Raw genomic sequence first — 25,337 nt, forward strand, 5'->3', positions numbered from 1 at the left:
AACTCAAAATCTCAAATCTTGTCCTTAAAAAAGTCAGGAATATATCTAGGAAAGGCAAGAAAACAAAATAAGACAAAGTTTGGAAATAAAGAATGGAACAATGATATAAGTAAATGCTAACAAAGAGAAAATGGAACTGGCAATATTAATGTCTCAAAAACATAATCCAACAGGGAAAAACAGATCGAATAAACCAATTATTTTCTAAAGGTACAAGTGAACAAGAAGATATTACTCCCTTGAATTGCATCAGTGTTGTCTTCTGCCCTTTGACTTCCAGTTGGGTTTGGCCAAAGGAAGATAGAGCAGTGGATAGAGAATAGCTGGGGAATAAGCAAGGTATTATACTCCTCAATTTCCCTCTACAGGGTCATAATGGATTCACTGTTCCCTCTACCAAAGCCATAGCTGCAGTCAGGCCCTCTTTGCTGAGTCTTCTCCTGTGACTACAGCTACAGCTACAGCTATCATCTCCAGTTCACTGAAGTGCTCCTTCACCTTGCTTCTTTGTGTCTAAGGGTGGTAGTAACTCCCTGGATTTCTGTGGTTACTAACTCCGAAGTACTTCACTATCTCTTGGTGGTTTCCTTTAACCAAGCCCACACCTGGTAAACACGCCCAGTATCAAACTGTTTTCCTTTACTCTGTTTGAGTGTGAGGTTTCCTGATGAGAACCTGGCTCTGTACATACACATATAAACTTGCATTTCAAATATATACACATATATTTGCTTAATATAAGCAAATGTTACTTTGACTTTCCACATTGTGTGAGATAAGCTTAAATTTCTAAATTGGTTATTCAACTGTCTATAAATACTTTTTATTTTTAACAAAGTCAAATAGTAAACTAGTCTGTGATTAGCCCTCACATCTTAAGAGATTAAACCCTAGAATACCAAGTGGACATCATTGTGTCAATCAGAAACATTCTCCTGGACATTAAAAATGCTCAGATGCTTAAATATGTATTTTATCTTACTATATCATCATGTGCAGAATATAATTCTGATTTATAGAATTTTTATTTTTTATTAATTACTTTTTCCATAAATTCAAAGAATAGACATATTGCTGAATTGTATTATCACTGAGAATGTCTGCAGACCTAAAACCTAACAAATAACAGGAAGGAAATGACAAGAAAGTGAAGTAAATAGTTGTCATGTCCAGATTCAGGTTAGACCCTCAGAAACGTTGTTATTTTGACAAGGTATTCTCAGCTCAGACTTAACCCTTCCCGCTCGCGTACCTAACAGTTTTTCTATATTTTTTATCAAAACCTGTCTTCAGGCATTTCATTTTCTTTCAGATTTTATTAATTGATAAAGTTAGAAATTCCAACTTAATTTATTTCAATACTCTCCTCTAATGTCTTTGAATCCCTTTTTTTGCTGGCTCATCAAAGACTTTCAAAGCCAAAAATGTTGTCAGTTATCACTGAATCTCCAAAACATAGCACTGTTTTACACGAATAACCTTTATTTACTGAGTACCTACTAAATGACAGGCCCTGCCCTAAATTCTTTAAGCATGCTGTCACATTTAATCCTCACAATCTCTATGATGTAGGTACTCTTATTTAACATGAAAGATTGTACACTTCAGTTCTCGGTTGTCTTGTGGTCATTAGAAGGTGTACAATCCATGTTTGTTTAATACATAAATTGTAATATCAATTACCAGTTCATCCTAATGAGAATTCAGTGGGCCTGTTTAGCTATAGAACACTCTGTGTTCCAATGGGCCTAGGTGCCTCTTTGTCATTCCAGTTGTCTTTGTAAAGAAGAGCCAAAACACCTTGTAAGCCAAAGAACAAATTGTGAAAGTTTTCTTGATCACAATTTTACTGGCAATACAATTCACATCAAGTAGGTTTGAAAAATGGAAGTGGCTGAATTTTAAATTGTCTGTCTTAATCAAACCTTTCTTTTAAGCATACGCTCTTCTCTTGTATTTAAAGAGCACATATTGCTGCAGTTCTTAAGCTTATCCAAAGGTCATGCTAAGATAAATTATAAGTGGAAAAGGGGAGAAATGGCATGGGAGTGGAGTGAAGATTTGTAGCAGAAGGAAATAGCAGGCCCAGTAGGAAGATACTTGGATCAGTGGGGGACAGTCAAGGTTGATGAATATGAGGAAGAAAGTCATCTAATTCCAATAAATGCCCATATTTGTAGGAGTGAGAAAAGCAGATCCAAAGCCCAGTCCTACCAAAGAAGCCACGCTTAGAATGGAGGAAAAGAGCCTAAGAACAGTCTGGATCCTCCTCACACAGCTGACAAGGTCTTACCTGGAGGGAGCTGTATCTTTTCAGGGTGAGAGGGTTTGAATTAAGACCACTAAGGCTGGGAAGCTGCAGTCTTGGTGTCAGATTCTTTTCCTTGTTTTACCTTTCTTGGCTATCTTTTCTTTTATTTATTCGTTTCTCGGAATCCCCTAGCTCAGAGATTTTGACCACAACACTGTCAGCTCCTGTACCTGCCTAAAACTCTGCTTAATAAGTAGCAGGCCTAGAACTCATGAGAGTCAGTGTAGTTCAGTTGATCCTATTTATCAATATACAGCAATAACCTGAAGATTTCTTTCACTCACTCAGGAGTTCACATTATTAGTGCACCCTGTGAACCTTTTTATTTTTAAGAAAGAGGGTAATTTTAACACAATTATGTACAATAAACTGCTAGTAATAAGCAGTGCAGATTGAATTTCAATTTTTCTTTCTTCACCAATACTGTTAATTCTGGGCCCATCTAATTCTTTCTAATTTTTCCTCTGTTCTAATTGCCCAGGATTCTTCTCTGTATGTTGTGCAATGCTAGTTAACACCCAGTACTCACTCTTTCTTTTTTTAAACGAGAGAACTTTCATATTATTTATGGTCACTAGGTAAAGATTACTCAGCCTCCCTTGAAGATACGTACAGTTTGTTTGTTTGGGCCAATGCAATCTGAGCAGAGCAATGCGTTTAATTTCTAGATTATGCCTCTTCTCATAGACTGGAATATGGAAGTGGAGGAGAGCCATCTGCAAACATGCAGATAAGGGCAACACGCTCAAGATGGGAGAGCAAGCTTCCATCTTCAGTACTGTCAAATACTTCTACCAGCCTTGCACTCCCTTCTCGGAGATGAATAAGGCAAACTTTGATCCTGTTTAAGTCAAGCAAGCCAATATGTTTGGAGGCCTTATTCTTATAACAAGCAAGCCTGCATCCTAAGTACTGTATTGTATTCTTGTCCACACCATTTTTTCACTGGACTGGTCACTCCACGTGCTAGGGTTCTTTACTACTAATCAGGTTCTTGATTTGAAAGTGCCCAAAGTTTGTGTTTTAGAGTTGCCATTAACCATATTTAGACAAGATTTTCTTCATTCCAATGCACCTACTGAAATCTCTTTTATATGTTGGGAGTAATCTTTCTTTGTTGTTCTAGATCTACCGGGAGAGCAGCTTGCAGATATAAAAGTTCCCTGAATGTTCAAATGGAGATTCTTTGGGAAGTGTTTGTCTGTGCAATCTCTTTCAAACTTAATCACTAAACTTATGCTCTGTGCTCCAGATCACACTCCAAAAATCAAACCGATACAGAACATAACATTCAAACAAGCTCTCAACACCGTTCCCATTTAGCTTTTCTTAAAATTTGGTTTGCAGCATATAATATGTTTATTTTACTTTTAAAAATTGCTTTAAATCACAGACAAAATCATTTTAAATTGCAAGTAAGCCCAGGAACTGGAGTTAGCCATTCTTACTGTTTTTATTTGTTTTCTTCTTTTATTTTTTAAAATAAATGTTATAATACATACTTTCCACATTTAAAAGATAACTCAACTCTATATTATGTAAAATAGTAAAGGAATGCCAAATGCTATAACAAGCAACTCCAGCTGCAGTGCTTAACATAACAAAGATGTATTTCTCACTGAAACCATAGTTGAGAATAGTTTAATAGGGATTTTTTTGCACTCAGTCATTCGGAGACCCTGGAACCTTCCACCTAGTGGCTATGCCATCTTCTGGTGCTTCAAAGCCATATACTGGATTCTCTGGATCTGGCTAACAGGTAAGACAAGGTTTAGTATGGAGGCATGAAGTATCTCATGGGAGATTTCAGAAGTCATCCTTGAAAATGATACCTATGAGCTCTGCTTTCACACTATTGACCAACATTCAGTCATATGAGAACACCTAAATGCAAGAGGCTGGGAAGTGCAATTTAGCTGTGTGCTCAAGAAGTTGAAAAGCAGAATTGATTCTCCATTGCTATCTCAGAGCTTAGATGCATTTCTGTATCATGGGACTGAGCAAAGATTTCTGGACGAATACGTGGTAGCTTACACCTAAAATCTGACCAGTACTACCCCTCAGATCATTTAAATCTTAATGGCACTGTTAAAATCTTGAGAAATTATTATGACAATTAATCACTTCTCAGCCTTTTGGCTAAGATCAAGTGAGAAATTATTATGACAATTAAATATACCTTTGTGGCAGATCTTTCTTGTTTCTTGGAAAATTACACAAATCAGGCATTTACTTGTACAACTGTTTTATGGAGATGACTATTAGAAATTGAAGGGTCTCAGAAGTTGCAGAATTCAGGTGCTAAACTGCTTGATGTGCTAGTCTGAGTGTTTGTTGATGTTGGGCAGAGCTGCATATCTGCATACTGGGTTTCCTTCAGAGAAGGTCTAATTTCCAAGTATGGATTTAGAGTGATATGCCTTCAAAATACCAAGTATCTTGTAAAATTGTATGTGCTTCCTTTGAACTACTTTGTCACAGGAGAAATGCCATTTATCAATGTCATCGACAGTATCTATGTTGTAAAATTCGAGCATTAATTTCTTTCCTCCTTTAAATAACTCTCAGCAGCATTTGACTCTGTGGTCACTCTTTTCTTCCTGAGATACTCTTTTCTTCCAAATTTTGCATCCATGGGAGGGCCCTGGATTGCAAGTTACTGAACTCTAGAAAATCTGGCTTAAAAAATAAAGGGGTTTTATCAGGTCATTGACAAAATACAAATATGAAAAGATCAGGAGTAAAATGGAATGCCTTCAAATAGAGTTTGGTCTGGCCTCTAGCTCCATTTATATATAGTCCTTTGAGTTTTGCCCTTCCTCCAAGAGTCAGTTTCATCCATGAGTGTGTTCTTTATAATTTCAAGACCACTTACAGCCAAATCTAGGGCAAATTGCTTTCTCGCTTACACCTGGAAGAAAAGATAGCTTTTCTTTATTTGTGGAAAAACAAAACCCTGAGTTTTATATTTATTAAAACAGCTTGGAATCGAATTATATCATCAAGATAATGACGTGCATTATTTGAATTAAGCCAGGACTACCAAAGCCAACTCCTGAGTCAAGGGATATAATATTATCCTGACAGATTTGTACTAATTGGGACCTTGGAGATAGGATAGGATCGATCCCATCCAAATTCCACAGCTACCACACCAGGAAGAAGGAATGAATTAGAAGACAGTTAGTGAAACAGAAGGTCTATTTCAACTTTGATGAAACCACACACCTCTCTCTTAGTGCACATGGCTGGCTCTCCTCTGTTGAAGCTGTACATACTGGATGTTTCAGAGCTTGAACCTGGGCCCTCTTCTCTTCTTGATACTTTTTCCCTTGGTTGATATCACCTTTTCGATGACTTTAAATATTATCAATTGGTAAATGACTCTCAAATTTATGACTGTAGCCCTGACCTCACTCTTGAGCGTTAAACTTATTTGTCCAACTTTTTACTTAACAACTATACTAGAATTCTAATAAGCAACTCAAATGTAGCATGTCCAAAAGGTATTCATTTCCCCACGTTGTTTTCTTTTTCCCTTGTTTATTAACCCAAGTTAGCTAATAACACTGTCAACTAACAAATGCCAAAAATTCTGAAGATTATCCCTGATTTATTTTTCCCCTTACCTCATAATTCAATTTATTAGGAAATCTTGTCTGCTTTTAGTTCCAAACATTTTGCAACTCTGATAGATTCTTATCTTTTCTATGGTTACTTTCCTAGTCCAGTCTCTATTGTCTGTCAACTGAACACTGCAGTAACCCAACTGGTCTCCTGCCTCTATTCTTACTTCCCCTATAATTTGTCCTCCACGAGGGAACTTCAAAATTGTGCCTAAATTTTCATATATTATCACAGTCTGTTTATACTGGTTTCCCATAACACTTCTAAGAAAATCCATACAAGTCTTTGTTCACTATCTGCTCCTCCAGCTAAATTTTATCTCATATTCCACATTCCCATTGAACCCCACGAGCATTAGTCAAGATAATTCCCAGTGGATAGGAACACTTTCTTTTCCTTCTTTTTGAAGCACTTTTCCTTCAGATATTTGCATGGCTGACCCTTTCTCACTTTCATGTCTCAGATCAAAGATCACCCCCTATAGTGGATATGGTTCCCATCCATACCCCTTTGCTCTGTGGTGCTCCCAACTCCTGCTGTTGGGTATATTATTATTAACAGTTCACAGCTGCCACCTTTTCCAAAGAGTTGCCCTCAATCCCCTTATCTAAGAAGTAGTGATACCCCCACCAGGGATGGAATGCAGCCAATGACTGATGGGGACATACAAAAGCCAGCCTTCTTGCCACAGGTGACCAATATGTGGTGCAATTCATGTTCTAGAGCTCTTGGTGGCACCAGCCTGAAAGGAGCCACAGCTGGGACCACACCCCTGCTTTTCCTTCTTCTTGTGTCCTCTTTTCTCCCTGGTTTCCCTTCTCCTGAGAGCATACCTTCAACAATCACTCATAGGAATCCCCATCTTGGGCTCTGCTTCTCAGAAACTCTACTCAAGATTCCTCCTGTGTTAGTCAGGGTTCTCTAGAGAGATAAAAGTAATAGGATATATGTATATATGAAGGGGAGCTCATTAGAAGTATTGACTCACATGGTCACAAAGTGAAGTCCCACCACAGGCTGTTTGCAAGCTGAGGAGCAAGGAAGCGAGTCTGAATCCCAAAAACTCAAAAGTAAGGAAGACGACAGTGCAGCCTTCAGTCTGTGGCTGAAGGCCTGAGAGCCTCTGGCAAATCACTGGTGTAAGTCCAGGAATCCAAAAGCTGAAGAACTTGGAGTCTGACATTTGAGAGTAGGAAGCATCCAGCATAGGAGGAAGATGAAGACTGTAAGACTCAGGAAGTCTGCTCCTTCCAGGTTCTTCTGCCTGCTTTTTCTAGCCATGCTGGCAGCTGAGGGGATGGTACCTAACCAGGTTAAGGGTGGGTATACCTCTCCCAGCCCACTGACTCAAATGTTAATCTCCTTTGGCAACACCCTCAGAGAAACACCCAGGAACAATATTTTGCATCCTTCAATCCAGTCAAGCTGACATTCAATATTAACCATCCAGCCAGGCACCGTGGCTCACGCCTGTAATCCTAGCACTTTGGGAAATTGAGGAGGATGGATCACCTGAGGTTGGGAGTTCGAGACCAGACTGACCAACATGGAGAAATCCTGTCTCTACTAAAAATACAAAATTAGCCGGGCATGGTGGTGCATGCCTGTAATCCCAGCTACTCGGGAAACTGAGTCAGGAGAATCAGTTGAACCCGGGAGGTGGAGGTTGGGGTGAGCCCAGATTGCACCATTGCACTCCAATCTTGGCAATAAGAACAAAACTCCATCTCGAAATAAAATAAAATAAAATAAAATAAAATAAAATAAAATAAAATATATATATATTAACCACCCACCTCCTTAGAGAGGCTTTCTTGACAACCTGATCTAACCTCAACCCACCACTATCCTCTCTATCTCATTATCTTCTTTTATTTTTGCTCAAATATATACAATTTTGGGACTTTTTCTTATTTATTTACTTTTAAAAATCTGCCTCCGACACATGTAATAAACTTTACATGTCTTGACATACATACATACGTGACATACATACAAATGTCATGACATACATACATATGTCATGACATACATACATATATCATGATGTACATACATGTGTTTGGAATAGTGCCTGTTTATGTGTGGTCACACAGTCAATTTCTGTTGAATGGGGGGAATGCAGGCTTTAAATACAGGTGAAGAGAGAAAGGCTTTCTCTCCCTGGACTTCAATCCCTTGATCCTGGTCTCTGAGGTAGGTAGATGTTTTTAATATAGCTGCAGGTAAAGAAGAAAAAGGTGATCTCTACCTCAGGGACATAGACCAAGAAGAAGGCATGATGTTAGCCCCAAGCCTTGACCAGGAAATCAGCCTGGAGTATTCTATAAGAGATGCCTGAGGAAGGCCCAAATCATGCACCAGCCCACAGATTTCTGAGTCCAAATCTGAGGGCCAAATTGCTCTGGAGGCATTTAAATAAATGCCAACATTGTGAACTCGGGAAGCAGAGCTTGCAGTGAGCCAAGATCGCACCACTGCACTCCAGCCTGGGCGACAGAACATGACTCTGTCTCAAAAAAAAAAAAAAGCCAATATTTAAATAAATATGAAATGTCATACAAACATCTAGATTTTTAGCCTCTCTTGAAAATAAGTGATATCATTCCCACATGGCCGCAATCAGCCGGGACTGAGGCCCTGTTCTGCTGGGTGTGTTTTCAACGTTACCATATCCCCACTAGCCATTCTTCTTTTATTGCATAATATATTTGGTCCTTATATGCCTTTGAGTTTGTAATCCTCATAGTGACAGTTAAAAATCACTGTATTTAGATCTTTTTCTACAATCGCATATTCTTTTGGGGAATAACTTACGTTTAAAGCTTAAACTGTACTGTGAGTAACTAAAGGGAAAATTTGACTGGTAAACAGGAGATTATAGAAGAACCCCATATCTTGGTGTAAGGTGTACCCTGCACAAAGGGACTTGGAGAAGAGATCCGTTGAGAGTGTAAACTCAGATGGAATTCCACATGCCAAGCAATGTACCCAAGCATGAGTCAGCCTCAACCGGAAGAAGGGGTGTCCTTTTCAAAAATCATCTGTCTATTTGTAATGCGTTGGCCAATTGTGGGCCCTATGTAGCAGGTAAGAGCCAATGACCCCTTAGGACAGCATGAAAGTAGCAAAAAGAGTCCTTGCCAAAACTCTTAGTAGTTGTACAAAAAATGACCTGTGGCTGGGGATCGGTTCTCAAGCACCTGATGCAGCAAGGGCCCAGGTAGTGGCTCAGATAGACATGAGATCCCATGGGAAGCTCCCCAAAAGGAAAACTGCACATTGAGACAGGAGTAGACTTCAGGTTTAACTGTTAAGTAACCACATTAGAACCTAGAAGCAGAATGACTCACGGGGATTCTGGTTTTGCTTTTCAGGCAACTTTTCAGTCTCATATATTCTGCAGATCTCACACTGAGGTATACACAGTTGGTGGTTCTCAAATAAATACATTACCCCAAGTAATAGCTCTGCCTTCTGTGTGACTGATGTTGCTATTACACTGAATAGTTTCCCTGAATTTTCTGAGTGAAGTGTAGACTATGATACAAACCGCCAAGTAGAAGAAATCAGACTCTTGAGTCATTTGAGATGCCAGTCACACAGCCGAGTACACTTGTTTTATGCCCTTGTCTCCAGTGCTCATTTTATTTATTGCCCTTTGACATAGGACTTCTGCCATTTGATCCTTAAGGGAACCGACAACGTGTCTTGTCAGACAGACTTCTTGTCAGAAGAGTGGCAGTGTAGTGTCAATATGATGTCTTCCTCACCGTCAAGAATTCATGTTCGCTTTTCCATTGCTGACTAGCATTTCACATTCTGCATTTCAGATGTTATTAATGGTAAAATCAGATGTTCACATTCCTGCACATCTTGGAGACAATGCTAGAAAATCAATGCCCATACTAAGCCAAGTATAACAGTATTGGTCAAGAATCTTATTACCCATAGTAGAGGAGAGAGAAATGGAGAGATTATAAACAGTAGCTGTTTGTGGTCACTAATTGAACAAGATCTTAAAAACTAAGACCATGATAGATTCTCCTAAGAACAGGAGGAGGTTGCTATGCATTGAATTATGTCCCTAAAACCTCATATATTGAAGTCCTTATTCCTACTGCCTCAGAATGTTACCTTATCTGGTAATAGGGTCACTGCAGATGTAATTAGTTAAGATGTGGTCATACTGAAGTAGAGTAGTAACTAATTCAATACGATTGGTATCTTTATAAAAAGAAGTGCATATGAAGAGACAGACATACACACAGGCAGAACACCATGTCAAGATTAGAGTCATGCTGCCATAAGCCCAGGGACTAACAGAAGCTAGGAGAGAGGCCTGTAGCAGATCCGTCCATAGCACCTTCAGCAGGAGCACAACCCTGCTGGCATCTTGATTCCAGACTTCTGGCCTCCAGAGCTTTGAGACGGTAAATTTCTGTTGCTCTAGGACATTTAGTCTGTGATATTTCGTTAAAACATCCCCAGGAAACTAACATAGAGGTGTTGGGAGTTTGCAGATTTTGGGTTGAACACTATTCTCTTTTGTGCAATTGTGTATTAGTTAGATAGGAGTTACAATTTTGGGAGCCATGGGAAAATATGAGAGACCTAAGAGATGGTTCTTACCTTCAGTGAGTTTTCTGGGAAGCAAAATAGTAAGGCAATAATAAATAATATATAATAAATAAAATATTAATAATAAAATAATAATAACTAGCTGTCAGTGAACAGATAAAAGCATGATAGACAAGCCCTCTAGACCCATTCCCTTCCTTCTTAGTGCTACCTTTCTCACCACCCTACACAGGGGTTCCATGCAGTAATGTGACTGCTCCTGCCCTCCACAAAGGGTGTTCCTAAGACACCTTTTTTCTAAGTAGGTTCCTAAGACCTATTTTTTCTAGAAAGCAGCTCTTTCCAATTACCACTGCTCCTGGGATTCATTTCACTCGGATCTATCCCAAGAATGAGTACTGTGTTGTATCTGAATTAGCACTAGTCTTGTGTTCTAGTCCAAAATTGGACAAATCATAGAAAATCCCTGAATCTTGATTATTTTTCATTTGGAAAGGGGGGAATAATGACTCTTCTCCATTATATGTCAAATCATTGGAACAAGGATAAAATAAGGGAAAATGTTTGAAGGTATTCTGCAAATCTGCCATATATAATAAAATATTCATAGTTGCAGTTAGCTTAATATGTTTACATGCAATTAAATATTTATCTCTTACTAGAAGTCTCTGGGAGACCTACCACCTTCAACCAGATGGAAGAATTTGAAAATTTTGCATTTGTTTGGTACCTTAAAAAGATTTACAAAGCTTGCAAATCAAATAATCTTATTTAATTTTTACCACAATTCAGTGAGTTATGCATTGTTATGCCTGTTTTGCAGATGAATGTACTGGATCTTGAAGATATTAGGTAGTTTGTTCATACGTGTCTAGAGGTTGTGATGTGAAGTCAAGTCCATTGCTTCTCGTGTTGCATTTGTAACCCCTAGTGAGAGGTTAGTTTGTATTAACCCAGCCTTTCTATGGTTTTTAGAATAAATCCTTAATAAAGGCAACAGTAATGTTCATTATTACAGATGAAGAATGAGATTTTGACTTTGAAAGCCTTCCAACGACACATCAAGTTTTTATACATGTTTTAAGGCACATTATAAAGAACTAGGCTGTCAGAAGAAAAGAAAGACAATCTTTTTAAAAGCACAAAAAATGAAGGGGATATGGTCAGAAGCTTAAGTTAAATCTACCGTTAAGATGAGTCTATTGTTCCCAGGATTGAGAGCACTGATTTGTTTGTTTGTTGGTTTTTGTTTTTTTGTTTTTTTTTTTTGTTTTTGGAAAGAGACTAAACTGGAGATATCTCTAGCATAAATATGACTCTAGGTACGAGACGGAAAACAAAAATAATATTGATACACTTTCTCTTCTCCTTGTGTATAACCTTAATGTTTGAGACTGGATTCCAGAAAAGAAGAAAGAGAAAGAGAGAAGTGTTCTCATAATAAATATTGTGTGTGGTTCTTTTTGTCCAGAGTTATGGAAGTCAGGGACAAGTGGATCACTGTGCCTTTGAGTCATTATGCAAGATGCAGAAAGTATGAATTGTGTCTTTGTCAGTCTATTTTGATTATCTACATTCTGCTCTGGGGTTTGAGTTGTAAGTGGGTGGATAAGGAAGGAATAAATATGTCAAGTTTTGTCTTGACATCTGGAAACACGCCACCATTCCCAGGATACACCATTTTCCCCCTCCATGTCTTCCTTGGCACTGTAATACAGAAGCCACCTCCAGTCTCTCTCCACTTCCACGTAACGTTTTAGACAGATCTGATCATCTTAGTCCCCACCTAAAATCCCTTCAATTATAAGATAAAATTTGAACAAGTTAGTTTGACATCTAAAGCATTGCACAAGCAGCTTAATAGTCCTATCCAGCCTCATTTCTGCTCCTAAGCATACTTGATCTTCCAGTCACACTATCTTCTCACTTATCTCCAAACAGTATGGTTGACACGCCTCCACAATTTGTTAATGATGTGGTCTCTACCTCTATGCCTTTCCTCCACCTATAAGATGGACAAACACCTATTTCACTTTCAAATTCCAATTCAGTGTCTTCTCTTTTTCCCTTTTCAGACCTTTCTTCTTTCAGAAAAGTTAATTTAATGAGGAGGATAATATCATTCTCCCTACCTCTATAATTTTCTGGCCAAATCAAATATAACCATGTTTTCTTCCATCCATAAAGTTTTTATTGAGCTCCTAATCTATGTTATGCCCTTTACGCAGCATTTAGAACAAAAGATCTGCCTTGTGAGTTTTACGGGTTAGTAGGAGAAATATATTAAATTCCTAAAAAAAAAACAAATACCTCTTTGCAAATTATGATAAACCCTGTGTTAAAATGCTCTGAAAAATGTAAAGTGGTATAATCATGTAAGAAATGATTTATCTGTTGATATGTGGAATTTACTGCCCAATTAGGAGATGTCGTATAAAAAAGTCTCTTACATTTGTGCGGATGACATTCTCTTCCTACCTTTGTTTACATTCTTCTCCACTAAACCATGAGATTTTCAAGAGCAAAAAACATGTTTTATTCATTTTTGTAACCCCATAGTGCATTAACAGGCCAGCACATAGCTCGGTAGATGTTGAATGAAGTAATGAATAGGCAGAGGGTAGCTCTTGAAATAATGTTTTAGTATTGTACATTTAAGTTCAGTTGTTTAGCATTTCTATCTCTTAAATAAATGCCACTTGCTCTATATGCATACTCACTATCATTTGAGTAGTGCTAACACTAAAATACCAAACACCAAACTCTTTTCACCTTAGGGTGTTTTTCACATACCATTTCTTGTTTCTGAAACTGTCTTCCTGTCATGCTATGCCAGGCTAACTCATAATTATCTCTGAGGTCTCATGGTATATGTCACATCCATGAGTAAATTTTTCCCAAATTATAGACTGGGTCATGTACCCTGTTTAACCTTCTTGAAACACCTAACTTCTCTTTTATAGCATCTACCAGAATTATAATAGATTTCTCTGGTTATTTCTTTATTATCTGTAACTCACACTGCATTGAGAGTTCTGAGGAGGCAGCGTCCACTTAGTCTTTCCCTCCATAATATTCCTGGTACCTGTCACATAATACATTCTCAAAAATTTTTGTTGTGTGGCAAATTGATAGACTTACTGAATAAAAAAGTGGTTTTCAGTTACAGCAGAAACACTGCTGTGAGTCCCACAATGTAGGTTTGAGTTACCCTTCTGTTACTAACTAGCTGGGTGATATGAGCAGTCACTTCACCTTTCTGACTTCAGCCTTTCCATTTATAAAGTAGGCCAGGTGCAGTAGCTCACACCTGTAATCCCAGCACTTTGGGAGGCCAAGGAGGGCAGATCACGAGGTCAGGAATTCAAGACCAGCCTGGCCAACATGGTGAAACCCTAGTCTCTACTAAAAATACAAAATTTACCTGGGCGTGGTGGCACATGCCAGTAGTCCCAGCTACTCGGGAGGCTGAGGCAGGAGGATCACTTGAATCAGAGAGGCAGAGGTTGCAGTGAGCCAAAACCATGCCATTGCACTCCAGCCTGGGTGACAGAGTGAGCCTCCATCTCAAAAAGAAAAAAAGGTAAAGAATTTTCATATTATTTTCATTCTTTCCAGCATGCTAGTGTGCTATAATATATTCCATTAAACTAGTGACCAGTTATTAGAACTCAGACTCATGCTTTTTTATACAAGTATTCCAATTCACAGGAAAAGATTTAGGTAGTAAAGAGTTTACTGAAATTCTAAAATTCAAAATTCTGTAAAAATATACAAGATATTCCTAGACAAGTCAGGGAGTAGGGAGTGTCACACAAAGAAGCCTATCAGGTTGAAAGAAGCCTCTCTCTCCCATAGTGTCTATCCTATTAGTTATCAAAATGAGTGGCTAATAAAGTCAGTAGACATATAGGCAGAAAGTAAACATGTAGTCTTATATTTGATTGAATTCTTAGAACAATTTACTATATTTCTTCAAGTTGACCTGAGGAACTCAGTAATTTTTCGGAGAGATTAAAGCCAGAAAATTTTGGAACTGAGATTTTATGAACCATTGAAGCAGACCAATTCCTTATTTTCCAGATGGGGAAGCTGAGGCTCAGAGATCTGGTATGACATGCCTTTTATTTACCAAAGGGAAGTGGCAGGTTCAGGGCTCAAACCCAAACAGTTTTGTTTCTTCTGCTATCCCCATTGCAACTGCAAATGAGACAATTAATGTGCCTTTAGCCTAATGGTGACATACTAATTTCCACCTTCCATTTATGGAGATAGACAGCCCGCCCCCACAATGCCCTCCCTTTTCTAAAATCCTCAAGAAACAGTCCAATAGACTCTGATGAGATCTGTGGGAAAGATGGCTTTTATCTGTGACATTTATTCTTATGCACACTTTTGTTGGCTTTGTGCAAAAGAACTTCATTTGGATTCATAAACCTGTTCAAAAATGTGTATAATTCATTTTTTACCTTTTTTTTTATAAAATGAAAACATTCTGCCAATGCTTTAAAATTTATGGCTCCAGAAAACTGTCAAATGTTCTCGAAGATCATGGCAATGTCTTAATTGGCAGTACAGAGATTAAAAATAAAAGACTGGAGAGCAATAAGACTATATCTGGTTTGCTGGGTTTTGTATTTTGAAATACAGAAAAGTAGCATAAAATATAATAAAAATAGTTATGTGGATTCCCAGAATAAAGAAATATTGATATTTTATTCTTTGCTTCAGATATTCTTTCAAATTGAAAAAAGGCCAAATTTGAACTTTCTTTCATGCTTTCTGGCTTCAGCCAAAAAAAAAAAAAATCAGTGTAGTGTTTTATAGTGCCTATTGTTCTGTATTTGTTTTATGTCATATAAAATTTATAAAATATAAATAGAAAAGTAATTTAGGTAACCAATCTGAGTTACTTAGCAGTGTTAAAAATAAAAATACCTCAAGAGAGTTTCCAAAATGGTCCATTGTGATGGATCTGACATTGTAATCACACTTGAAGACTTCATACCTTATATTTACTTAGCATCATAAGGAAAGGGTGCAGAGAAATGACATTTATTAAACACTTACATGCTTACATACATTAAGCATTTATTACACTGTTAATACACAGGGTGCTGTGTTAAGCATTTCATACTATTTGATTTAGTCAAAAACTACCCACTAATTGGGTATCAAAGTACCATATTATGGATGAAAAAGCAAGGCTCAGATAAATTAAGGAACTTTTTTTTTTTTTGAGACGGAGTCTCACTCTGTCGCTGAGTCTGGAGTGCAGTGGCGCTATCTCGGCTCACTGCAAGCTCCGCCTCCCAGGTTCACGCCATTCTCCTGCCTCAGTCTCCCGAGTAGCTGGCACTACAGGCACCCGCCACCACGACCGGCTAACGGGGTTTCACCGTGTTAGCCAGGATGGTCTCGATCTCCTGACCTCATGATCCGCCAGCCTCGGCCTCCCAAAGTGCTGGGATTACAGGCATGAGCCACCGCGCCTGGCCAAATTAAGGAACTTCTACAAGTCACACAACTATTCAGAGGCAATGGACTGTAGTGATAAAGAGTTTAGGATATGAAGCCAGATGGCTTGGGTTCACATTCAAACTTTACATTTTAGCTCTGTGACCTTGGACAAGTACCTTAACTTCTCTGTGCCTAAGTTCCTTTATTTATAAAATGAAGTTTACAATAGTACCTACCACAAAGGTTTTTGTAAAGATTAAGCAAGTATATATATATACATACACATACACATATACACACACACATATGTGTGTGTGTATATGTGTGTGTTTGTAACTGAGAACCGTGGCTAGCATTTCAAAAGCCCTATAAAATTATTTCTATTATTATTATTATAATCATTCTTGAATACCTCATTCACATGGTCTTTTTAAAATTAAATCAAAGGTAAATACCACCTAAACAAGGAAACAGTAAAAGACAGAAACCAAATGTAAATGGGGAAGGAAGATAACAAATAACGACTGAGTCAAAAAGTGTATCTTGGAGCTCCCTAGAGGAAACAAAGAAGGAAACGATGGGCTTCATGTCTTTCATGTCTAATTGGTGACAGCACACGAGTGCATCACAAAAAGCATTCCTCAAACTGTTAGAAAGGCAAGGATCTTTATCTAATGCACATTGGGCAAAGTAATAAAACACGTCCTCAAATGTGGTTTAACGAGACTGAAGAGATTTCTTCATTTTGCTTGCTCTTGGTGAAAGCTAAGGGTTTCATTCAATCAATGATGCTGAATACGGGCAGGGGTCAGGATGATACATCCAGGTAATGCAATTTTTAGATGCCTGGCTGCATTTAGGGAAAACCTTGGCGAAGCTTGAACACTTCAAGGGACTGAACAGTGTTAGACAAACCTTTATAAATAAGGTGTTTTTGACAGTAGTTGAATGAAAATTCAGGTCTGAGTTCTTGAATGAAGATAGAAAAAAATTAAAATCCCTGCTAATTATATCACTACCAAAAGAATTCAATCTTAATAGTCTCTATTTGTGGTTAAAACTGAGAGTAGATGAAGGAAGAAATGGAAAGGGAAAATACAGCTAGTGAGAAGCCCAGAAAAGGAACACAACAAAAAGAAATGTGAAGAACTGGAAAACACACTGAAAAGTTTAGACCATCTCTTCTTCTACAGAGATTCAGGTATTGGAGACACTAGATGCTGATATCTCCCATGACCTAGACTCCCTGCAGCATGAGGCTTTCTGAGGCTGAGAGAAGCTTCCTCACCTGAAACTATGATCAATCAATCAATCAATTTGATATGGGGAGCAACTTGAAGGCAATTCATCTTCAGGAGTATGGAAGTTTAAGAAAATTCCTTTTTCAGAGTTGTTATTTAGGGCCCTGTGTCCAGAAGCTTCTCTCAGTCACATTTGTGTGGTCTTGCTGGGCAACTAGGGGCCATATAAATAAATGCCTCAGGGACTGGGTCATGTTCTCACCTGTGAATCTTCAGTGCCTCACATAGCATGAGTGATTAATAAACACTTATTGAGTTGAACAAATTAATTAGTAAGAGAACCCCAGAAAATGCAACTTGCCAGTAATATTTCCTGTAGATAAATACAGGGATAATAAACCACTGATGGTAACTTGATTATCCATCATGGTTATAGAGGTTGAAGATGTGTATATGTCACTTTGCATTTCCCAAAAGAGTCCATACATTATAAAGGTTAAAGGGTGCAAAGATGATAACACAAAGATATTCATAACACCAATGATTATAGCAGCCAAATATTGGAAATAACTAAAATGTTCATAAATAAGACATGGGATAGATAGATGAAATACAGTTCTTACTAAATAATCGAATATTAGATTATAGAACTTTATTATTCAAATAGGAAAATACACAGGCTCTACTGTTAAATGAACATTATGTAGCAATAGTAAATCAAGTATAATTTTGAACTTGCAAACTAAATAATATATAATATTATTTAATTAATAGAATGTAAGTTTTATGTGTGTTTTTCACAGAAAGGATTCTCGAAATGTTAACAGTGCTTATCCCTGGGTAGAATAATTATTGATTACTTTATTTTCATTGATTTGAATGCTGTCCTACACCTAATTAAGCTCCCCTACTCTCCAAATACTACACTTATGTCAGAAAAGTAATAAAATGACTTAAAAGTAAAAAGAAAATGCTCTCTTGCTGTGGCCAGATACTCGATATTCTAGTTCTATCTTTGCCTGGGGAATCTTTAGGAAGTTTACTACACTGTTTTAGACCTGCCCTCCTTACCTGGAAAATAGAAATACCGATAATGATACTTGGCCTTTTAATTATAAAAGGCAGATTGAAGACAAAATGTGGCAATTCATAGGAAAGAATTTTGCAAACTGCAAAAAAATAGACACATATGATAATGGCAGGAAATTGAGAAAAAAAATCAGAGGAAGAGGAGAAGGGGACAACGAATTTTTAGGGTTGAGAGATGAGAAAATGAATGTGGCTAGTGGTAATATTTGGAGACATCATTAGAACAATTTTTTTTTAGAGATGGGTGTCCCTCTGTTGCCCAGGCTGGAGTGCAGTGACCATTCACAGACGCAATCACAGTGTGCTACAGCCTCCAATTCCTGGGCTCCAGTGATCTTTCTATCTCAGCCTCAGGAGTAGCTGGGACTACAGGCATGCTCCATCTCTCCCAGGTAAGAACAATTTTCTTATGAGAAATGTAAACTTTTTGTTATGGAATTTGAGAAATTATATAGTGTTAAATTCAAGTCATTTTTATTCCTATTATCAAGCTCTGCAGAGAATGGCCTGTGAGCCTCCTTAAGAATTAGGCTGGGTCTCTGGCCATTGTTTTTTTATGCAGAAGATTGGAAGATGTGAGTGGTGGACACGGGAGTAGTGGTAGAAGCAATAAATGGTCATTTAATTAACTCAAATGGAAAACTTTTTTAAAGAGTAAATAAAAATAAATGCACAGCTAATCATCAAAATTTCTTTCCAATTCCATAACAACCTCTGTGTCCCCTTGATCAAGTCTGTTCCTTTTATTGCCCTTCAGTGTTCTCACTCATTCAACAACAGATATCAACTAAATCATCTAAATCCTCTGGGCAGTAAAGTTCTATGAGTCTTAGATTTTTATAGATTCTATACATAGATTCTATACATATTTACCCCTATTGTCTTTTACATATCTATAAGATAGGGAATCTGAGCTAGATTATTTCCATTCCAGTGACAAAGACATTCTTTTGGCTGCCTTGATAAACTTTGCTTACTGCTAATTGGTTTGGCGGAAACATTATAATATAATATCATTATACCATTTTAGCTTGATAAAGCTATCCAAACCTTCTGAATTTCTGTTTCTTCATTTGCAAGCTGGGAATAAAAAGAGCACCTACTTTGGATGGTCACTGTGTAGTTACATGAGATCCTAAACCAAAAAATGACTAGGACAGTTACCTAGCACAGGGTATGTGTGCAATTAAAATTAGGTGGTAATATTGATGTGACCTGTTTTTAGTTTTTTCCTAAATTTTTCTTTAAACTTAGCAGCAGTTGTGAGAAAACTCATTGAAATCTGGAGTTTGACTCAGAGACCTATTTATTGATTTAAAACTCTATGGAGCCACATTCCACACAATCTAAAGAATGCTGTGTTCTTTTCATTAAATCCCCAATGGCTCAAAAGCTTCTTGTTGTTCTTGAAGCCTCGATTTGGCTTCACTGGAGCCTCCACCAGCTAAATTCACATTAAGGCTAAATACTAAATAAATCCAAATTAATGTATGACCAATGCACTGCTTTGTAAAAAAGGATAAATAGAGCATTTTATTAACACTTTTTTGTTGCAACAAAATGACAGTCCACATATTTTCATTCAACACAACAAAAGCTGTGATCACATTACATCACTTTGAGGCACAAAGCAAAGGGTATTTTTTTTTCTTAAGGTAAAGAATGATTCGCATTTTTTAAACAAACTTTATGTTTTATATTTGCAGTAGCAGGTCCTCCAGTCACTAGCACTATACAATGAACAGATCAAATATCCAGAATAGACAAAATACACCAGTAATATTTTGAATTGAATTGGGAAATGTATTATCATAATTTTAGGACATTATAAAGAGGTCTGATGTTAGCTTTTTTAAAAGAAAAATAAAACCATTCCAACCACCCAAACAGCTACTACAAGCAAAATGAAGGTAATATACAGACAGGAAATTTTATGCATTGCACTTATTGCTTGGTACACAAATGTTGCAATTCTTGTTGAGTTATATTAAGAAATGACAAGCAAAATGCCTCTTCCCCACCTAAAATTCTATGACTCTACGAAAGTAGAAATTGCAATTCCCTAACCCAGCATTAGGTGTATGCTATTTTTGGTTTCGTGTGAAGATTGTTTATTATGTTTCTGTGTATGGACATGTATAAGATATACAGATATATATAGAGAGAGACCATTTTAATATAATGTATTGTCCTATATATTTAAGACAAATATTTCTTAATAGGACTTTAAATAATAAAATTGCCTACTTACAATATCTCTATGAAGTTAATCTTTTCATATTATATATAGCTCTGTGGCACAAGTTTCATATAATATTTAATTATGAAGGAAGAAGGATATCTAAACCATTTTCTATTTCTTTGTTCTTAATATTGCATTTTAAGGGCTATATCTCCATAATAAATTTCTTATTAGATTCTTTGTGGTGTATATATCTTTTTTTTTCTAACGCAAGTTACAACCAGTACAAAGTTGTAATAAAAAATACATTGAAGTTTATTTCTTTTTATATTTTTTGCAAAAAAGTTATGTGATATGTTACATGAAAAGTTTGATTTTATTGAAATGTGAAGTGTTTCATACTGTTAGGTAAATGGATGGAAGAACACGAAGCATACCCCTCAATTTACATGTTCTCTTTCACAGAAATATGTGTTTGTGCCCAAGCATTTCATAGAAAACCCTGCAAGATATTCCTTTTGAGGACTAACAAAATATCTCACATTATGCAATTCTAATAGTTATTCAGTACAACTTTGTAGCTGATAGTTCACAATGTACTTCTTTAATTGAGAGATATCCCAACTCCATGATTTTCACTTAATAAGTGTCGCCTCTACTTGATGCAGCCAACTTCTGTGTGCTATCTTGCAATACAGTGTAACAAATATATAAGTGCGTTTTGCATGATCAAGCAGTTTTGGCTTCTTAACTTTTGTAGGATGAGATGTTGTGCTTTAGTAAATAGTGATGAGTTTTAGCTCATATGAATCCAATGGGTAACTACTTGTTTCTATAATTTTGACCAGTTAACCTTTAAGTCACAAATGCAAGAATGGATGACTTGAATGGAAATGATGGAACTTCACAATTTTACAGATTGCACTTGATGGTAACCTCATGGGTTTGTTTTGTTTTCGTTTTTACAGCAAGACTTGCCTGGTTGATATGCTTGCAAGTTTACATCACGTGTTTTTAAATTTTTTGTGCAATCACAATGAATTTAATCACAAACACTAAAAATAAATCCAGTAATTAGTTTTGTTATGAACAATCAACTCGGTCCTTATAGCTATGTGAGTCTTGTACTTCTCCTTGTACAAATTCCTCTTTCTTTTCCCAACCACTGGGCCAACCTCCATTGGCCTGTGTTGTGGCACCATAAGACTTGGTGGTACCATAATTTATATAATTTTGAGTAATGTCCCCTGTTTCTTCATCGAGTTCATCTTCATGAATAAATCCACATTTTTCTTCACTTGTTTCCTCAGGGTCTGCCCAGGGTTGTTTCTCTCCTGAGGCAAATATTGCATAAAATATAACTCCACCATAGTGGACTAGGGCAGCGATCAGGAAGACATACTGCCACTCTTCACGTGACTGCAGTGACAAAAAGCAGCACTGTGAGAACAGACTCCCCATGATTTAAACGCCTAACATCTTCTCTGAATGCACCACCACTGAGTTTTCATAAAACACTATATTTGGGAAAATCCATGTCCTGATTATGTAAAGCAAACACTCTATATAACACTTCTGTACTATTACTTTTATTATTTGATGTTTTAAATCTAAAAGTTTAGAAATAAAATTCCAAATATATCTATGGCCTGCTGATTTTTAAAATATTCATAATCTCTTTTCATTTCCATTGATTTACCTATCTTTTAATTCCATTTCTTTTGTTTCTTCACTTCTAGTAAACCAGAATTTTAAAGCTCTGCGTCACATATAAGTACAAATAGCTAATGATAATATTCTTCCTTGGACAACTGCAGAGGAGTCTGAATTGAGGTTTACAAACAAAGCTCAGAAGATATCTGCTTGAGTATTTTAATAAGCTAGAGACCAAAGCGGTTTTTATCACATCAGGGGTATCAGAATTATTAAAAAGGGTTGAGAAACATATTGCTTATTGGTTAGGGAAATGGACTTTCTTGGAATTCTTAAAACGATATTTTATTCCGAGCCTCATTTATATTTCCCACTCAGAGATGTGGTTACTGGACAAGAAAGAATATGCTAAGGATAATATTTTAACTCTTTTCCAAAAAGATTATCATTTTGAGAAACTGTCTTCTATGACTAAATGTCTGTTTTGACCATCTTACCTTATTCTTTGTCATTGCACCAACAATGATAGGACAAACCATTCCTGACAATGTGCCAACACCATTCGAAATGCCCATTAAGATACTGGCGTATCTTGGAGCAATATCCAAGTGGTTAACATTGAAACCTGAAATACACACGTAAGTTTTGACTCAGGGCATCCTAAACTTCTTAGAATAAGTAACTATAGAATCACACATCACAACTCCTTAAAATATACCGGGTATACAGAGCACGTGCTTAATTACTTTGTGATAATTTCTCTCGGGGATATAATGAGAATAGAAGGAGGTATGAATTATTATCCAGTACTTAATATGTGATGTTCACTCCACAGAGAGGAGGTAATATTTTCTTAACAACAACAAAAAAAGGCAGTCCAGGAGGAAATTGAGTATTAACAAATCTAAATGTTTTCTAAATATTTTATTTTTTTCATTTCCTAGTGGAAATATTTGACTATTATACAACATATAAAAGATATATATGAATATATCTATAAAAAGATATATGTGTCTTTTATCAGCAGTCAAAATCAGAATGTCCCAAGTACAAAGAAAAATAAATTATAACTTACCAGATATAGCAAATCCACTGAATCCCACTGCAAGTACCAAGAATGAGATTGCTACCCCTCTAGTATGAGAATAGCCAACGACCAGGAGCAGTGTGGCTTCCATGCCAAAACCTTCAGAAGCAAACACATAGAAGTTCTTCAGAAATTTTTGAAATTTTACCAATGAGCCAAAACTGCTAAAAATGTTGCAACTTATTGACCTAGAAATTCCACTTCAGAGAGTCTATCTTCAAAACTAATAATAATAATAATTTATCCTAGAGATTCATGAAGCTTTCTTTGTGTTTTAATGAAAACACCCAGGCCGGATGCGGTGGCTCATGCCTATAATCCCAGAACTTTGAGAGGCTGAGGTGGACGGATGACCTTAGGTCAGGAGTTCAAGGCCAGCCTGACCAACATGGAGAAACCCAGTCTCTACTAAAAATACAAAATTAGCCGGGCATGGTGGCACATGCCTGTAATCCCAGCTACTCGGGAGGCTGAGGCAAGAGAATCGCTTGAACCCAGGAGGCGGGGGTTGTGGTGAGCCGAGATCATGCCATCGCACTCCAGCCTGGGCAACAAGAGCGAAACTCCATCTCAAAAACACAACAACAAACAGAGAAAAACATCCAAAACAACCTAAAGTTTCAATGATGGGAAGAGGTAAGTTAGTTACAATAAATACAAATGGCATTATTATTTATTTATTTATTTATTGAGATGGAGTTTCACTCTTGTCACCCAGGCTGGAGTGCAATGGTGTGATCTCGGCTCACTGCAACCTCTGCCTCTAAGATTCAAGCAATTCTCCTGCCTCAGCCTCCCAAGTAGTTGGACTTACAGGCACCCCCCACCACGCCCAGCTAATTTTTTGTGTTTTTAGTCGAGATGGGGTTTCACTATATTGGCCAGGCTGGTCTCGAACTCCTGACCTCGTGATCCACCCACCTTGGCCTCCCAAAGTGCTGGGATTACAGGCATGAGCCACCGTGCCCAGCCACAAATGGCATTATTAAGCAGTTACTTAAAACTAGGAGTTATGAAAAGTTTGATGTAATATGAGGAAGTTATTTTAAGTGAACAATGAAGGCACAAATGTAACTGCATCTAAGTAATTTGATATGTGTAGAAAAAGTTATTCTCTCGTGTAGATTAAACTGATTGAACTAAAAACATGTCCTTAGTGCCACTTATGTACTTACCACCACAATTCATGATCTTTCTCACTGTCGTAGTTGAAAGAATCTGCTTGCTTCTTAGAAAATCTGCAATTTGTCCCCCAATAGGCACAATAATTGTCATTACTAAGTGTGGCACAGCAGATAGCATACCAACCTGATGAAAAACAAGGGGGAGAAATAGACAAAACCGTAAATAATATGGGCAATTTAAGGACCTTTGTTTCTGAATCTGTCATCACATCTTTATGGACAAAGGAAGGAAAAATACTCTTTCCAAATGATCACTTACTCATTCCTAGAAAAAGTAATGCCTTCCACAGAATAAATGGGAAAAGCTAAGTAAATTTACTTGGATTCCTTTCTACCTTCTATGAAAAGGTAATTTTTTTTTTTTTTTTTGCTACGTAATGCATCAGTAAATTTTGAGTATGAATCAACTCTTCTGATGTTGTTAAATGTGTTTGCACAAATACATCCTTAGTGAAAGAGAGGAAAAGTGGTGAGAGACAGAGAGAGGAGAAATACATTTGTCACATCTTGAAGAGGCTGTATTTTAAATTCATGTTTAATTCGTATGGGAAAAATGCATATTTGCACTTTAAATATATATATCATGAGTTTTATAGCACAGACATAATTTCTATAGAGTAAGATCTCAGGTAATGCAGATAATTTCTTCAATTTTAAGTATTTTCTGTGTCAAATATCAATACTTGATCACATTTTTGTATGGTGGCATATAGTTTCTGAATTAATTTCATGCTAAATAGCCTAATTTAAAACTTTACCCACCAAGATCAGTTAAACACATATTTTTAACCATTACTTACACACAGAGCACTGTGTTCTAAGCATTATGGGGACAGTAAGTATACATAAAATGCATTTAAATTATGTATTACCACATACGTGGACTTCATAAACTTTGAATGTAAACAAATAAGGAAGTTTT

The 25,337-nt window shown here is 37.0% G+C and overlaps 1 protein-coding gene across 2 annotated transcripts in view; it reads right to left on the bottom strand.

Moving 5' to 3' along the window:
- Window positions 1–19,863: 19,863 nt before the first annotated feature.
- SLC17A6 (solute carrier family 17 member 6) overlaps window positions 19,864–25,337 on the bottom strand; it is a 41,344-nt gene continuing 35,870 nt past the window's right edge. For both annotated transcript variants that reach the window (XM_032166400.2, XM_058446578.1), the window contains exons 9-12: window positions 24,407–24,539; window positions 23,220–23,330; window positions 22,642–22,769; window positions 19,864–21,910 (exon numbers count right to left, since the gene is read on the bottom strand). In XM_032166400.2, coding sequence (XP_032022291.1) covers window positions 21,575–21,910; window positions 22,642–22,769; window positions 23,220–23,330; window positions 24,407–24,539 — 708 coding nt within the window. In that variant the 3' untranslated portion in view covers window positions 19,864–21,574. The remainder of the gene's footprint in view (window positions 21,911–22,641; window positions 22,770–23,219; window positions 23,331–24,406; window positions 24,540–25,337) is intronic.

The sequence above is a fragment of the Hylobates moloch genome, unplaced genomic scaffold, assembly GCF_009828535.3.
Source record: "Hylobates moloch isolate HMO894 unplaced genomic scaffold, HMol_V3 SCAFFOLD_11, whole genome shotgun sequence".
In the NCBI taxonomy this organism is placed as follows: Eukaryota; Metazoa; Chordata; class Mammalia; order Primates; family Hylobatidae; genus Hylobates; species Hylobates moloch.